Source organism: Panthera onca, chromosome A2 (genome assembly GCF_046562875.1).
Source record: "Panthera onca isolate mPanOnc1 chromosome A2, mPanOnc1 haplotype 2, whole genome shotgun sequence".
In the NCBI taxonomy this organism is placed as follows: domain Eukaryota; kingdom Metazoa; phylum Chordata; class Mammalia; order Carnivora; family Felidae; genus Panthera; species Panthera onca.
Window position 1 is genome coordinate 120,514,856 of NC_138340.1, and position 18,579 is coordinate 120,533,434.

Here is an 18,579-nt window from a genome sequence, read left to right on the forward strand (position 1 = left end):
GAGTCAGCGGGGCTTAGTGGGGTATTTGTCACAAGTTCCTGAGTGGCGGCCAATCCCTTTTCCCACCTCTGTGGTGCACACTGCCCCGTAGCCTCCCAAGCTAGATACTCTATGCACCGAGCCAAGCCGGTCACATGGGCACTGCCAAGTGCTGGCGTGGTCCACGAGGCTGGTTGAGGGATACAGAGACACAGGTGGGCGGAAGCAGCCATCAAGGATCTGGAGGACGTGTTGAGTGTGCCCGGTGGGATTGTCATCATAAAGCAGTGCAGCAGGAGAGGACAAGGGACACGTCCATCGCTCCCTAGCAGTCCCACTTTCATGTTTGCCCTTAATAGCCTAAATCTTAATATTTAAACTTTCCCTGAGGTGCCTGGGTGGCTCAGTCGGTTAAGCGGCCGACTTCGGCTCAGGTCATGATCTCGCGGTCCGTGAGTTCGAGCCCCGTGTCGGGCTCTGTGCTGACAGCTCAGAGCCTGGAGCCTGTTTCCGATTCTGTATCTCCCTCTCTCTCTCTGACCCTCCCCCGTTCATGCTCTGTCTCTCCCTGTCTCAAAAATAAATAAAACGTTAACAAAATAAAAAATAAAATAAACTTTCCCCCAAGGGTTGATTTTCAATCAAACACTTTCCCTGATCTTGACTTACTATTTACAATTTACCTTTTGTTATGTAGATTCTTATATGTGATTTGGGATAATAACAATAAGCATTTACTATGAAAAGGTTCTGCTCTATGCTAATCACTTGTTGAATTCCCTTAATAATTCTATAAGGATAACATAGCATGTTCTTTTTTAAATTTTTTTAAATTTATTTATTTATTTTGAGAGAGACAGAGAGAGAGCACAGGCAGGGGAGGGGCAGATAGAGAGGGGGGACAGAGGATCCGAAGCAGGCTCTGTGCAGATAGCAGACAGCCTGATGTGGGGCTTGAACTCATGGACCATGAGATCACGACCTGAGCCAAAGTCAGATGCTTTAACCGAATGAGCCACCCAGGCACCCCACAGACTGTTGTTCTTAGACAACAAAAATTTATTTCTTATAGTTCTGGAGCTGAGACAAAGTGCTGGCTATTTTGGTTTCTGGTGTAAGCTCTATTTCTGGCTTGTAGAGGGCTGCCTTCTTGCTGTGTCTTTATGTGGCAGAGAGAGGGAGAGCAAGTGAGCTCTCTGGTGTTTTTGTTTTGTTTTTTCTTTTTTTTTAATGTTTATTTATTGTGAGAGAGAGACAGACCAAGTGTGAGTGAGGGAGGGGCAGAAAGACAGGGAGACACAGAATCCAAAGCAGGCTCCAGGCTCTGAGCCATCAGCACAGAGCCCGACCTCACAAGCCGTGAGAACATGACCTGAGCCAAAGTCGGATGTTCAATGGACTGAGCCACCCAGGCGCCCCTGGTGTCTTTTCTTATAAGGACACTAACCCCATAGAACCAGGGCCTTGCCCTTACAACCTCATTTAACTTTAACGACTTCCTTATAGGTCTTATCTTCAAATATCATCACATTGTAGGTTAGGTCTTCAACATATGAATCAGGAGGCACACAATTTAGTCCACAGCAGGTAACTATTATTATTATCCTTATTTTTTAGAACATTGTGCTCAAATATTGCCGGAGGTGACTTCAGAACCTAATGAGTTTCAGTAAGTATCTCTTTTATATTGCACCTAAAGAAAGCTTAACAAATACCTTTCAAGCACATGAAAAAATTACATAAAGGAGTCTTTTTTTGTCCTGAGAACCTCCCTTCTACTGAGCTAACATTCCCCACCCGACTGGCAATTAAATATCAGAGGCAATATGACAGACATTGGCAAACGCGCTATGGGAACAAAATGAATAAAGTTTGAATCCCCTTCCTGTCATTGGATGATACAGGGTTGCTTACCTTCTCAGGGTCTGTTTCCTCATATGTAAAATGGAAATGACACTGTATGATTTGCAAGGATGTTCTGGTAATATCCACGAAGCGCCAATCACAATGTCCAGCACACGTGCTCAAGAAGCAAAGCTACTTTATCATTACTGAACATAAATGATGAACCCACCCTTATAACTCCTGTCTTTGATTGGTATATCTTCTGTTCCTTCCTATCTTTTGTTATTTTGTACACACAAAAAGTTACAGTGTGTTTTTCGACTGATCAGAACTACTGAAACACATATTTGTTAGAAAATAACAATAATAACAACAACAACCTTTTTTTTTTAATTTTTTTTAACGTTTTTTTTTTTAATTTATTTTTGAGACAGAGAGAGACAGAGCATGAACGGGGGAGGGGCAGAGAGAGACGGAGACACAGAATCGGAAGCAGGCTCCAGGCTCTGAGCCATCAGCCCAGAGCCCGATGCGGGGCTCGAACTCACGGACCGCGAGATCGTGACCTGAGCTGAAGTCGGACGCCCAACCGACTGAGCCACCCAGGCGCCCCAATAAGAAACAATCTTAAAAGGCCAACAAGAAGAGGATTGTTTGGAAAATTAATTACATCCATTCAACGGAATATTACTTAAAGATAAGTTAAGAATTTATGCCATAACTCTGAAAATGTGATATATTTGATATAAAATCTGATATATTAAAAGAGGAGAGCACCAAGTGCCACTTCCTGTCTTGGCAAAGAAATTTGTTGCTCTCAATCCTCCTGCTAAAAAACCAAAAACCAACGATAAACACTAGAAAAGCTGGACAAAATACAGAACACGCCCATTTAAAAGTCATGGTGATCTACCAAGGCAGCCAGGATGTGAGGAGTGTGTGAGTTTCCCATTGTTGCTGTGACAAATTACCACATATTCAGTGCCTTTGTAACAACACACATTTCTCGTAATCCTGAAGGTTAGAAGTCCAAAATGGTCTTGATGGACTAAAATCAACATGTTGGCAGAGTTCTGTTCCTTCTGGAGGCTCTAGAGGATAGAGCCTCTATCATTGTCTTTTTTTTTTTTTTTAGCTTCTATAGGCTGCTTGAACTCCTTGGCTCACGGTTGCTTTTGCTATTTTCAAGGTCAGCAGTGTATCATCCTCAAATCTCTGGCTCTGACTCATCAGCCTCTCACTTGTACTTAAAAAAAATTTTTTTTAATGTTTATTTACTTTTCAGAGAGAGAGAGAGAGAGAGAGAGAGAGAATGAGAGACAGAGTGTGAGCAGGCAAGGGGCAGAGAGAGGGAGACACAGAATCTGAAACAGGCTCCAGGCCCTGAGCTGTCAGCATAGAGCTTGACACGGGGCTCGAACTCATGAACTGCGAGATCATGACCTGAGCTGAGGTCGAATGCTTAACTGACTAAGCCACCCAGGCACCCCTCACTTATTTTTTTGTAAGTAAATTATATCCCCAACATGGGGCTCAAACTCATGACCCTAAGATTAAGAGTCGCATGCTCTACCAACTAAGGCAGCCAGGTGCCTCCTCCCTCATTCTCTTACAAGGATCTTTGTAATTGCATTGGGTCCATCTGGATAATCCAGAATAATTTTCCCATCTCTGGGTCAGAGGATTAGCAACCTTATTTCCACATGTAGCCTTAATTCCTTCTTCCATATGATATAACATATTGACAGGTTCCAGAGATTAGAAGGGCTACTTTGGGGAACCATTATTCTGACTACCCTAAGGGGCCAGGCTTACAAAGTAGAGAGGAGGGCAAAAAGCTAATTGGATATCCTGTGGTCCTTTCACCATAAAAGCAATGGTTGATTCAGGGCCAAGAGGCTACAAACCCTTTATTAAAGGAAGAGATAAGAGGCTGGAAACCTGCGTGGAACTTTGGGGAGACAAAAATTGGTGTTCATAGGCTGCCAAAGAGCAGAGGCCCTGGTTAACACTACAAATGTCAATTTAGGACCATGGAAATAGACCAGCTAACATACAGATTTAAATATAATCAATTCCAGACTTGATCAAAGTGCTTGACCCCTATTCTAACTGCCTGACAGAAACAAAGTAAAATCTCTTTGATGGAAAGTATCATCAGCCACAAACTCAGACTATCTCTATAATTCTACCTGCATAATGCCTGACATTCACTTGAAAACTTGTAGGCATACCAGAGAAAAGGATCTGGTTACCATGAAAAAATAGAATCAGGCTAACTGGTGATACAAATCTAAAATTTATCAGCAATGGGCATCAAAATAAGTGGATTAATGTGTTCCCGAAAAATAGATAACAAGGTGAGGAATAGATAATAATGTGAAAGTTGAGATCTATAAAAAAGAATAAAACTAAAATTCCAGAACTATAAAAAAACCAATTGCCATGATTAAAAAATAAATGGGCTAAATAATATATTCGGAATAGCAGCAGAGAAGAACAGAAAACTAGAAGACAGAATTGAAAATATCAAAACTGAAGAATGGAAAGAAGAAAGAACAGAAATAAAGCTATATGAAATGAAAAGGTCTAAGGTTCGCATAATTAGGTCTTCATGGGAGAGGAAAGAGAGAACAGAGAACAAGCAGGATTTGAAGAGATAATGACAAATATGACAAAAGATATCAAGTTATAGTTTCAAAAAGCTTAAGAAACCCGTATAACACACACACACACACACACACACACACACACACACACACCACACTTAAAATCACAGCTACATACACATAGTCAAATCTTTTGAAAACCAAAAACTGAGAAAATCCTAAAAGTAGTCAGGTGGAAAAAGAAACCACCTCCAAAGGAGCAGTAATAAAATGGACAGTTTCTGATCAGAAGTGATACAAGTCAGAGGACAACAGAGTAATATCTTTTATGTGCTGAAAGACAATAACTGCCTAGCTAAAATTCAATTCCATGAAAAATGTACTTCTCAATTAAAGGTGACACAAAGACATTTTCAGACAACCAACAATAGAAATGGCTGCCAACACAACTTTACTAAAGTAAATAATAAAGAGATTTTTTTTTTTAAGCAAGGAAAAATAATTCCAGTCTGAAGCATGGAAATGCAAGAAACGCTAAGGGGCAATTGAATGGGTAAATTTATGGGTAAGTCACAGTGACACTGGTTGTGTAACATGATGCAAATAACGGTTTGTGGTGTTTGAATTACATGTAGAATATTTTTTGCTTTTTAATTTTTTTAATGTTTTATTTATTTTTGAGAGAGAGAGAGACAGAGTATGAGTGGCAGAGGGCCAGAGAGAGGGAGACAGAATCCAAAGCAAGCTCCAGGCTCTGAGCTGTCAGCACAGAGCCCAATGCAGGGTTCCAACTCACAAACCGCAAGGTCATGACCTGAGCCGGTCAGACGCTTAACCAACTAAGCCACCCAGGCGCCCCCCCCCCCTTTTTGTACTGTTTTTAATGATAACACAAAAAGGAGGCGAGTTGGCACGGAAGATCTAAGGTTCTTGCGTTTATCTGGAAAGTGGTAAAATTCTAATTTATATTAGGATTGAATAAGTCTAGAATTTACATTGTACCCTTGAGTATAATCATTAAACAAGACTGCAGAATGTATACCCTGACAAGCTTATAGAATAGGGAAAAAAATGAAAATGATATAAAACATTTGAGTAATATTAAAGGACACAATGAGGAAGAGACCATTGAAATACAAATAAGACAAATAGGAAATAAACAGTAAAGTAGATTTAAACACAAATATATCAGTAATTACACTAAATGTAAATGGACTATCCCATTTAAAAAATATTGTCAGGCTCCATTAAAGAAAAACAAAACCCAATTATACACTACTTAAAAGAGATACATCTTAAATATAAGCATTCAGAAAGATTAAAATCAAAGAATTGAAAAAGATATCCCATGCAAATATTAATCAAAAGGAAGTTGGCATTGTTACCCTACTATCACCAAATTAGATTTTAGGGCAAAAAGCATCACTAGACATAAAATGGGACATTTCATAAGAATAAAAGATTTAATTTGCCAAGAAAGTATAACAGTTCTGAAGTTATATGCACTTAATAACAAAATAAATAAAGCAAAAATGGATGTAAAAGGAGAATAGAAAAATCATATGTTAAATATATATTACTTATAAATAATAATCATATTATATCATATAATATTACATATTATAATAATATAAAAATATATATTAGAATACTGTACCACAATGAAAATAAAGTGGCAACTGCTACATGCAAAAGAATAAGTAAATGTCATTAATATAAAGTCAAGCAAAAATGCCACACAGAAAGGGCATATAGAGAATATGTCCATTTGTCAAAATTCAAAATCTAGCAAAAGTAACCTCGGATATTAGAACTCAGGACAGTGGATACTCTGGGAAGAAGGGGGAATAGTGACCACAGTGGGGACATTGCTCTATTCTATTTCTTTATGTAGATGATGGTTACATTTACCTATACATTTGCTCTGTGAAAATTCATTTACCTATACATTTGTGACTTGTGAATGTTTTCTATATTATGCTGTAACTCAATAAATAATTTCATTATAAGAAAGAAACACGGCAGAATCAATCTTATATAACATTGTTAAAATTACGTAAAATTTATGTAAAATTGTGTACATGGGCATCAATTAAAATGCAATTTCAGATGTTGAAACGTTGACTTTTTCCTTTTCTCTTTTAAAAAAAAGTATTTGAATTGCTATAGAACCTGTTGTTTAAAGACAGACAAATAAATACCAAAAATGAAGTCCAGATTACTTTCTGCAAATGGAGAGCGTCCACTTGTCCCGGAATTCCAATCTTTTGGAATCAGTCTTCAGAGTTAACCTGCTGTTGTGGTTCCCAAGTCAATACCCAGTCCAAGACTGCCTGTGCTCCAGTTTACAGAAGCACACAGGACAGACACAGCTCTCACCGTCTTATCTCCAAATCCCTCTGCAGGTCAACAGACCCTCCATTCTTCATCCTTCCCCCGCCCCCCCCGCCCCCCCCACCCACCCCCCCCCCCCCCGTTTTCAAACCTCACATGCATTCCGCCGGAACTGTTTCTACTCTGACTCATTTCGTTTGCTACGGCACTGGTTTTTAATTCTTTGGTGTAATTTATCTTGATTTAGAAACTATAATGTTATAAATTTTCCAACATAGTTTCCCTTTACGTGAGACCAGAAATATGTCTCTCTGCTGTTTCCTTTGTCCCAGGTAGTCAACGTTACAAGATATTTAAATTTCTTACGTTATTCAATGGCTAGAATGACTGGGGCAGGGGAAGGAAGAGTACCTTTATACATTAGACTACCGGTAATTTCTACTTGATCTACAACCCTAAAATCTAGATGTCGACTAAACATCATTCCTTCCAACACAAATGTATATCATAACCCAGTGACCCTTATGAAATTCTTTGTAAACTTATTTACTATCCCAAAGTACCCAGTATGCCTCTGAGATTAATTTCTTTTTTTAATGTTTGTTTATTATTTTTGAGAGAGAGAGAGAGACAGAGCACGAGCAGGAGAGAGGCAGAGAGAGGGAGACACAGAATCCAAAGCAAGTTCCAGGCAACAAGCTGTCAGCACAGAGCTGGATGTGGGGCTCAAACTCACCAACCGTGAGATTATGACCTGAGCCGAAGTTGGATGCTTAACCAACTGAGCCACCCAGGCACTCCTCTGAGATTAATTTTTATTTGGAGCATGGATTTGCCTAGTGGTAAGCTCGGGTACTTGGAAAGCTGTAATTCCAAATATTCAAACCTATAGGATTGAGGTCCCATTGTTGCCTCAAATAAAAAATTGAGGAAAGGGGCACCTGGGTGGCTCAGTCGTTAAGCATCTGTCTCTTGGTTTTGGCTGAGGTCATGATCTCGCAGTTTGTAAGATACAGTCCCGGGTTGGGCTCTGTGCTGACAGCGTGGAACTGCCTTAGGAGTCTCTCTCTCTTCCCCTCCCCCACTCACACATGCACTCTCTCTCTCTCTCAAAATAAATACATAAACTTTAGAAGAAAATTGTGAAGGGGTGCTTGGGTAGCTTAGTCCATTAAGCATCCGACTCTTGGTTTTGGCTCAGGTCATGATCTCACAGTTTTGTGAGTGAGTTCGAGCCCCATGTAGGGTGCCGCGCTCACAGTGTAGAGCCTGTTTGGGATTCTCCATCTCCCTCTGTATCTGCCCCTTCCTTACTCACGCTGTCTCTATCTCTCTCTCTCAAAAAAAAAAAAATCAAGTCTGGAAGATTTAAATTTCTTCTCTTGACTAAACAAAAGCTAACAGGGGACATTCTTAATTTCTCCAAAAACTTTCTGGAGGTAAATAGTGTAATCATCACATAGTCACCAAAGGAGCCCTGCTGATCCTTGAGAAGCTGAGACCTGCAAACTAGAGGCACAGTAGATGGGCTTCACCAGGAGCAACATCTGACCTCTAAAGTGGAGGTCACGCTAGGGGCATCAGATAGACAGATTTTTGTCCTGGGGCTCCATGTGTAAGACACAAATGTGAGCACAGAATTGCCAGAGGAGATTACGCTGAATCTAACTCAGGTTGTTTGTTCAAGCTCTCCTTTGTTCCCAAATAGACTAAATCTCTCATTAATGATTTGCCTTTTGGGGCTGAGTATGGTCTTTTTGATCGTCACCTTGTCTCTTGAATAATATCTACACTTTCCTCTTGTTTTGCATGAGGCACTATGTACTTGAATGAACTCATACCACCCTGCTCTCTGGAAAGTAGGGCTGCAGAAGGCACACTTTGGCTACTGCGTGACTCTGTGTAGGGTCAGCCATGCCTTATTGGTACTCAGGCTTTAGTTCCAATCCGCCCATCCCATTCCTCACAGCTTACAGGTCCCAAAGTGTTTCCATACCTGACAGAAGTCATCCACTTGCCGCACATAACCGGCCACTTCGTTATCGGATTTAAAGATCTTCCAGACTTTTCTTTCTGCCTGCTTGTATTTCTGGGATCCTTTCCACTTCATGGCCATCAAAGAGCGCTCTGTCAGGGAGGCTGCCACAATGATGTCCAGTTGGCCATTGTAGATCAGTACCTGAAATGAAACGGATCCGGGGGCAAATGCGGGATTCAGCAGGGGAAGGCAGCAAATCTATCTACGTATAGATAGTGTGTGCATGAGAAGAAAGGTAATGTGAGAGAGGTCAGTCCAGCAGGGGAGCGGGGTCATTTTCTTCCAGTTGGCCACACACCCCAACAACCTGAAATAAACTCAAGCCTGGTCTCCGCCACTGCAATTCTTCCAAAAGTTTGAACCTTCCTAGGAATCTGCACAAAGGCTTCTCTCAGTAGCTGAGCATTCTCTCGGGAGCTGAGAATCCATATTGTTCTCCCCTCTGACATTGACTTTACAGGGGCGACTATGATTTTTTGAGGTGGACAGATAGACGCAGGTGTCTCAGATTTGTTACACGTTGGAGGCAAATATGTTTGCCATGCAACTTCTAAGACCTCCTTTTCTTCAACATGATAGCCACTTGTCGACAATGAGGAATGTCTTTTTTTCCTAGAATACATTTGTGTGTGTGTGTGTGTGTGATAAGTTGGTGGATATTATAGGAGAACCAACTCTGAAGCAAGGTCTTGTCTTTTCTCCAAAACTAATATTCATTTGGCCTGAAAAAGAATTCATACACTATCCAATGCCGAGGAAGCATAAAAATGGCACCGCACTTGAGGAAAGCAATGATCCATTTTTAACAAAAAGATTTTAACATGTTGAGGCTCGCTGTCCCCGTAACCCCAGATTGTGAAAGGAATTCTATGAAAATAAGCCCAAAGAAATATCTATATATATATATATATAGCACCCTGTTTATCACGTCTTATAATGAAAAACTTGAACACAGTCTAAAAGTTCCATAATTAGTGACTGGTTACATAAACTATGGTACAGATTTTCTATCGGATAGTGCAAAACCATTTAAAATGTTTCATTGAACCGTGTGGCAATGTGATAAGCAATACTTATCACACACGGTTAAGTATGAAAGCTGAAAGTCAAATATATTTCACAATTATGAGCGTATAAAATAGGTATACATATTTCCATATATGGCATGCACCTTTAAAGAAAAGGAATACGGTTGGTTAATTTAGGTGGCACAAAGCTGAGTAATTTTCTCCTTTGTTTTCCACTCTTCTTAGGTTGTTTTTATGCAACTAACATGACCTTAATGCTCCTAAGGCATTGTCACTCAACTCCCAACAAAGAGGTTTTCCTCAACTCCACGCTACCCTTTGACCTACTTGGAAGTTCTGGTTTTGCTCAAGTGAAGACCTTTGGTCGAATCCTCAAACTGGATAGAAAATGTTTCACTGCATATGTTTCCATCTCTGCCCTCCTGGTGCAGGCTTCTTAAAAGGCTTGCACATAATTAAACAGCCCAGGACTTTTACACACTCCAAATCCTCAAGCAGCAGTGGGCCAGGATTCAGCCTAAGATGAAAGGGCCCTGGGCCTCTCATGTTACTCCGTCACCACCACCACCTCCGCTCTCCTGAGCAGAAACCCAAAGGGAAAACTCCTGATCGATTTAAAGCCTCTTTAAAAAACTCAACTATAGCCATAAAAATGTGCGTTGTTTATACAAAGACATTGCCTCAAAGACCTTGGGTACTTACGGTGCATGCAAAACTCCTACAGCTGTCTTGCCAACAGTATGGAAGCAATTACACATGATCTGTACCAAGGAACAAGGCTTAAATACTCCACCATCCTAGGAAGGCCTGATTAACAAAGATAATTATCTATAAAGTAGTTCCTCTTCCAGAATTCAATGAAAAGATGCTGATTAACTAGCAAATACACAAGTGCATCTGGCTGGTTTCCACTCCGTGGCTACTAAATGAAGCCTGCCTCTTTCTGAGGGTCTCTTGTAGCTATCTCACTATCATCAGTGTATTTTGAAATTGATTTGAATGTGTTCTCTTGCGGGGATGCAAATCCACAGGTCACGGCAAAAAAACAGGCTTATTTGTACAGCATTAGAGCACAGGTTTGTTGGACTGAATTGAAATGAAGTCCATGCCTGAGCCGTACCCTTTGCTATTCAAGACTCAACACAAATGAGAGCACTAACTCTCTGGAACGAGGCAGTGAAGGGCTGAACTGCCTAATTTTGTGCATGCGATGGGTAGAAGGCCCACTTCGGGGGGAGGGTGGGCAATGGAAATCTTCTTTTTAAAGCAAGGAAAACATTTTTAACTTCTAAAGGGCACACAAGTCAAATGCAAAAAAAAAAAAAAAAAATTAAAGATTAATGATCAAGCAAAGTGATTTCAAAGCTGGCATTTAAGGCTGCCAGCATTAAATATAAGAATTCTGGAGCTTTTATTTTTATCTAAATGTCACATTTACTCTCATCAGCCCTGACAGGAATATTTCAGTTGCCTTTAGGGCTGGATGAGTGGGGAGATATCCCAGGATCCAGTAAGCCAAGAGGCTGGGGGAGGGGTGAGCGTGGAGCATAGGGGAGGGGGGGGGGTGGTCCTGAAGCCCAAGGGCACACGTTGGCACACATTTGTTCCACTCCTTCCTCTAGGGTGACCAACAGCCCCGGGTTTGCCCTGGCCTGAGGCGTTTTCCAGGACGCTGGGCTTTCAAGCTAACCCTGGGACAGTCTGGGGCAAGCTTCTCCCCAAGGCTTGATGGTATTTTAAGCAACGAGATCTAAAGACAGAGAGGAGGAGACAGAAATGAAGGCAGCTTTCAGCTACCCTTGTCTTCTCAGTAGTGACCACAACAAAACCAGGCACAGGAGGAGCACTGGCTGCAGCTGGCCTCCAGTGACACGTGAGGCAGCACCCCTAAACACTTTCCTTCCTGTTTCCTCGCTTTCCTTCCTGGACAGCTGCGAAGCCTCCTTTCAACGGCAAAGGCACTCCCTTTGGAAAATTTTCTTTTCTTTTACTCGAGGTCTGACCAGTTAGCGCGGTGAAATGGATGGTTTTGCAAAGACGTGAAAAAATACTTCTTATTAAAACATCAGTGAAGACTATGATTCTTTGTACTCTATGATTGTGACATTGTTTTTTTTAAAAGATGCTTCATTGGGGCTTCCGGGTGGCTCAGTCGGTCGAGCGTCCGACTTCGGCTCCGGTCATGATCTCATGGTTCGTGAGTTCGAGCCCCGAGTTGGGCTCTGTGCAGACAGCTCGGAGCCTGGAACCTGCTTCGGATCCTGGGTCTCCCTCTCTCTCTGCCCTTCCCCTGCTCGCACTCTGTCTCTCTCTCTCTCAAAAATAAATAACAATTAAAAAAAAATTAAAAGATGCTTCAAGCTTGGGAAAAGAATAAATCAAAATACCAACAGTTAAGGTAGCTGCAGTGTGGGTAATTCGTTTTAACTTGACTGTTTTCTAGGTGGGTTTTTTGTTGTTGTTGCTGTTGTTTTGGTTTGGTCTGTTTTTGAAAATGTGATTAGGGTGTTTTTATAATGAAAAAATAGTAAAACAAACAATAACACTAAGTTTGGGGAACCATGGGTGGCAAAAATGGGTCTTTATTAAGGAATAATTTGTATTAACCCAAATAGTACCAGCTCTCAATTTTTTATGACAACTAGGCAAACAGCATAACTAGTTTGTTTGTAGATGATCTTAAAAATCCATTCCAGGGGCGCCTGGGTGGCTCAGTCGGTTAAGCGGCCGACTTTGGCTCAGGTCATGATCTCACGATCTGTGAGTTCGAGCCCTGCGTCGGGCTCTGTGCTGACAGCTCAGAGCCTGGAGCCTGTTTCGGATTCTGTGTCTCCCTCTCTCTGACCCTCCCCCGTTCATGCTCTGTCTCTCTCTGTCTCAAAAATAAATAAACGTTAAAAAAAATTAAAAAAAAAAAAATCCATTCCAGAATTCAAGCATTTATAAGAAATGGTAGAAGGTGGTTTCGATTTTAAACATCTTGTTTGTTTGTTTGTTTCTTTGGTAGAGGCAAAGGCAGAGATGAGAAAACCATTTTTATTATGTTCTTTACCTCCCAAAGTGCTTTCACGTACATACGACTTTATTCTCATGCTGTTTCTTGAGGTCAGGACGAGAGGAATTACAATGTCTGCCTCCACCTTACTGTTAAGGAAATTGTGACACAGCGAGGGGTCAGAACATGTCTGAGATCCCAGACTTCCAAACTTCTACCCAGAACTCCTTAAGAAAGGAGCCAAATTCCTTCAAACCAACAGGCATTTACTGACTCCCCGTAGCTAAATGTTTTGTGCTACCGAAAGCCTCTGGCAAGGGAGAGTTGGTTGAGTGTGAGACACAGTTCACGTCTCTAGTTCAGAAATAACGTTGGTCTGTTGGTCCAAGTCTGGTGACATCTCTCAGTCATTTCTCACTTTGGCTCCATGGACAATGATGTGTGCAAGGACGTTATCCAGCTGGCAACAGATGTCTCACTTCTGTTGAAGGGAGTACCACTGATGAAACAGCTGTGGCAGAGCTTGGGCTCCTTGAGAACGAGGCTCTCCTGGCTCCATAGCCCTTGCTCAGTGCTGGGCATCCCAGAAAAAGTATTGACCCTGGGAAAAGTCAATTGCATTCTCTAAAGGTTTTCTATAATGCTGTACATCGATCGTCTGTTGCTTTGGCCTGCCTAGGTCCACTCTCTCTTCTCTTGGTTCCTGGACTCCCACACCCCCCAATGGATCCAGCCTTGGTGGAGGCTGTCAATCACAATATCCTGCCTCCTCTGTGCAAGGGATGAGCATGTGACCCAAGCTAAGGCACTCAAATGCTCTTTTCATAAAATGTGAATTGTGGGCAGAGTAACATAGGCTTCTGATGAGTCTGCCCACTAGCTTTCCGTCCTAGATCCCCAGAATTTTCCTTAGTCTCAATCCAGTGCTTCAATCAGTTTTTTTTTCTGGGAATTCTGTGACCTATCATGTCATCTGACTAATTTCTTTTATGCTTCAAGCAAGTACAGTTGTTTCTGTTGCTGAAAGCATGAAATCCAAACACATACACCAATGGATCAGTGCCCCCCATGCCCCAGTATACAATAACTGGGAACCCCTGGATGTGTGGCTTAACCTCCATGGGTTTCATTCCCTTTTCTGGATATGAATATGGTTAAGACCTACATCTCATGGTAGTGAGAGTAAATGAGATAATGTGCACAGAGCTGCTAGCACAGTGCCTGACACAAATTAGTTCAATGAGTGTGAGGTCCTCCTCCTTTTCAGGGGGGTTGATACTCGGATAAGGACTTAAAAGACTCAATAAAGCACTTCTAAAATAAGCCTTCAGAATATGCGTATGGTCCTTCTGAGTCAAACACTTAGTTGACAATCTCACCCTTCCAGAAAAGGCCTACAGTAGGAGGAAGTCCAGCTGGGATAAACCTGAACTCCATCTATTCAAACGCCTGAAATAACATGCCTTTCACTATTAATTTTACACACATTGGCCACGATACCTCAGCAGTCTTTTTTTGGTAGTCGGAGCCATGAGTTTATAAATTACTCTTTTAAAAGGAGTTTCAGTTTTGAAGCATAGGGTTCAAGACGGCAAGGAATTTGCCCATAATTCATGGCTAGAAAAGTATGGTAAAGAGCATAGCTTTTAAACGGACAGTTTGGAATCAGAGTAGAACTTTCTCATTCCTCTTATGTTGGGGAAGCTGTGCTAAGCATTTTGCATCCATGATTTCACAGCACCCCCAGAAGGCCAATGTTATTTATCCCATTTTAGGGACAAGGAGACAGAGGTACAGGGAGAGGAGGCAAACTGGGGACAGAGCCTCAAGTTCAGATCTCCTTGAGTCCCAAATGTGTGCTTCTTAGCCCTCTTCTGTACTGCCTCACTGTTTAAATCACTGCCCCCAAAGGAGCATGTTGAATAGGTAGTTTATCCTATATTTGTAATTCCACAGGCAGGAAGCAAACCTAAAGATAAGCATGGAATGAAGGATGCATGTTTATAGTTAAGAGCACAGGCTCCGTGGCCGGGTTTGAAATCCTAACTCTGCCTCTTACTAGCAAGATCGTCTTAAGTGACTCAATCCATCTAGAGTTCCATCTCCTCATCTGTAAAATGGGTGGAAGAGAAACATACATGACAGAGGGTCACTGGGAGAATTACATAACGTAATGCAAGTAAAGCTCCCTGCATTCTGGGCACACAGTAAATATTCAATTAAGCTAATTATTATTATCACCACATTTGAATAGCTCCACATAGCTAGTCAAAGAGCTCCACAGTTTCCAAGTGAGACTTTATCTGTGGATTACAATCAGGGTTTAGGAATGTAGAGTTAAAATTCTAATACAACCGCCCTAGGTCATCAGTTTAACAAAACAAACAGCAGGGGCGTATAAAAAGTAGTAGGATGCGTGCAGACAGAAGGCTTGAGCTCCAGCCCCAGCGCAGCCTCCCAAGGCCTGGGCAAAAGAAGCGACCTTGGGTATGTCATCGACCCACTCCGAGCCTTAATTTTCTCCTCTGTGAAGGGGAATATTTATGTTCTAGGATCTCTGGGAGGGTCAGATGGGATGTGAGATGCAAAAAGTATCCTGTAGCCTGAAGAGCAGCGTTTTAGCAATGTTGTTGTCACTCCCGTTCAAAAATTAACCTGAAAAGTTAAGTTTCTATAGCGGAGCGCATAACTTTTAAGTGGGCTGCCTGAAGTCGGCATTCAGCTTGCAGATAAACACTCGCGTAGTCTACACAGTGTTGCAATTAGATGCCGGCGTCTAATTACTGGGAGATCTGGCCAGGCCGTGCCTGTATTTCCACTCACCCACAACGAGCTAACACTGTATCCACCCCTTCCTCAGTGTCCCCCCCCGCCCACCCCCCCCCCCCCCCCGCAAGGGTGCAAGAGTACCTGTCATCTATTCAACGCTTATGCCACTGTTTTTCTTAGAAGAGAAAAATATTTCTCTGTATCTGTGTCTTTGTCATCGGTAAAAAAGAAAGATCAGTAGGTCTCGATCCAACTCTCTTCATTTATTTCCTTCCCTTCCAGGATTCACGGGCAGCTGAGTTTCACTTCCATTGAAAATGGAAGGGAAGTGACCTTTTGTCTGAGTTGGAGGAAAGAATGCACGCTCACTTATACATGAGTGTGTTTTGTTTGTTGGCTTGTTGAATCTGCTCACGTGAAATCTCCACTTATTCGATAGGAAATATTTGTGGGGAGCCTGAGGACGAGACACCCAGGGAACAGGTAACAAAAGATGTGACACCCTCTCCTCCTAATGCTCCATATTTTTTAGCTTTCTAAAAACCAGCAAATAATTAGAAGAGGAGAGGCAAGTTTACTCTTTCATGTCTAAGTTTTCCTTAAAAGAGGGGTCAACAGAGGCGCCTGGGTGGCTCAGTTGGTTGAGCGTCCCACTTCGGCTCAGGTCATGATCTCATGGTTCGTGAGTTCGAGCCCCACGTCGGGCTCTGTGCTGACGGCTCGGAGCCGGGAGCCTGCTTTGGATTCTGTGTCTCCCTCTCTCTCTGCCCCTTTCCTGCTCCTGCTCTGTCTCTCTCTGTGTCTCAAAAATGAATAAACGTTAAAAAAAAAATAAAAAAAAAAGAGGGGTCAACAAAAAAGTCAGTTGCACTTAAATCTTTTAAAGTCTAGTCATTTCAACACTTCAAACCATAAACCTTTCAAGGTTCTGGATGTATATAAATCAGGTTTTTTTTAAAATTCTTTATTTATTATTTTTGAGACAGAGAGAGCAAGACAGGGTGTAAGCAGGGGAGGAACAGAGAGAGGGAGACACAGAATCCAAAGCGGGATCCAGACTCTGAGCTCCCGACGCGGGGCTTGAATTGTGAACCACGAGATCATGACCTGAGCCGAAGTCAGATGCTTAACTGACAGAGCCACCCAGGCACCCCTAAATCAGTTTCTTTTTCATGGATTTAAGTCTCTCAGCAAGAAAACCCCTCCTTTGTAAAGATCTGACGAACAGAATCAGATAATTAACCTTATTTTACACAGTCTATACTCCTGAAGGGTAAATATTTTCCAGGCAGATAAAAAGCAACCAACTGTTAGCCGAAGATAGCTGCAGACCAGTTTACCTGCAGAGTCCAGTAAAAAGACCCCATGCCTTCTGAAATCAGATTTTGACTTCAAGTTGGGAGGTCCCATGTGATACTCACAGGTGGAAAAAGACATCTGTGCTTTTTCATGGTGGCTATACAACTGAACACTTGAAAGAAGAGATTTGGGGAAGAAATGTATATGAATGTGATTTTGATATATTTTCATTGTCACCGGTAGAAAAGCGCAAGACTGAAAATAAATCACGTGAGGGCCACTTACTGATCTAAACGATAGCTTCTTTTTTAAAAACCCAAACCGAAACACACATGTCACCCACAGAGAACACAAAGGTTTTCTCTCTGTTTCCCCCACTTTGTTCCTCCACTTATTAGGACAATTTCTGAAATGCTGCCGAAGGGGCAGAAGTATGACAGGAAAGCAAACTGTGCTTTGCGAGAAGGCTGGATTTTTATTGTTGCATTTTTAGACGAAAGATTTATGCTTATATTTTGGCCCATTTACAATCCATCATAATACTTTGCAGACAAAGTTATGCTCTTTTCCCAATGATCTAGTGACCTTAATCTCTAACATTTTGTGGTTTCCTGTTTGGGGAAATGATTGAACAGCAGCCTAAGCTATTCCAGGCTGCACAGCATTCCCAGTTGGCCGCTATCTGTCTTAGTTTTGAATGTTCTCCTGTTCACTAATAAAAAAAAAAATTTTTTTTAAGAGAAGCTTTCCCTACAGATGCTAAATCAATGAAACTTCTACAAAGCAGCCCTCCACACTTCCTCTCCTGGCCGCCTTACTTATCATTTTTCTATTACAAACTCCAATGTAGCTGGGAGTTCTTTTCTGCCTGAAGCAATTAACATGACCCACCAGTGCCTTTCTCCTGAACAGAAGAGAATTAACTTCACTAATATCCACTTCGACCCAGGGTAATTCCCGAGGGTTTCCCAAAAACTCAACTGCAAAGGAAAAACTAAATTTCAGCTGCGGAGTGTAACGTTCAAGAAATGTTCCCGACTGGAGGCAGAGTTGTTATCCTTTCGTGGACAATGCCTCAACCCTACCTACCCACCGCTTGTGCTTTTGGCCCTACTTCTCCTGGGGATTCTGTGGGGATATAGGACTGCCATGCTCAGGAAGCCTGCATCCCCAGGGCCTGCCTAGAGAGGACTGGTGGAAAATTGTGCAACGATTGAATGAAACAGTAGTCACTTCTGCAACCAAGCTGTTCTTCAAAAGGCATGTAATTTGCTTCCAGGTTTAAGGAAAAGGGAAGACAAAGACAGAGGGGGAAATGAACTTAGAATAAACACCCCCATGTGCCCGCCATTCCCCTACCAGCTGGTTTTGCCAAGACGAGTAAAGAAAAACGAAAGGGGAGAAACAAGTTTGAGTGAGTGTCCGGTGATTATACAAATAATGTCTTTTGGCCAAAGAAAATGATTTCTGCTTTCTTGCAACTTAACTAAATAATTCAGTTGCTTTGCGAGGGGAACAAGAAAGCAAAGCCAACTTGAAAAGGATCCAGCAAGCCATCACTGCGACCCTGAGCTCTTTGAAAGAAAATTTAACTACCTAGAATAGCACACTTAAAATTACTTCTAATAATGACCCAGAATAATGCATTTCCTCCAGTTTGAATAGAAAAGTCATGGGGGCCCA

General features: G+C 41.9%; 1 protein-coding gene across 4 annotated transcripts in view; it reads right to left on the bottom strand.

Annotated features, from left to right (window-relative positions):
- Positions 1-18,579, bottom strand: part of CPVL (carboxypeptidase vitellogenic like) — a 129,640-nt gene that overhangs the window by 26,046 nt on the left and 85,015 nt on the right. For all 4 annotated transcript variants that reach the window (XM_060632799.3, XM_060632797.3, XM_078441078.2 and 1 more), the window contains one exon: positions 8,764-8,946. In XM_060632799.3, the coding sequence (XP_060488782.1) occupies positions 8,764-8,946 (183 nt within the window). The remainder of the gene's footprint in view (positions 1-8,763; positions 8,947-18,579) is intronic.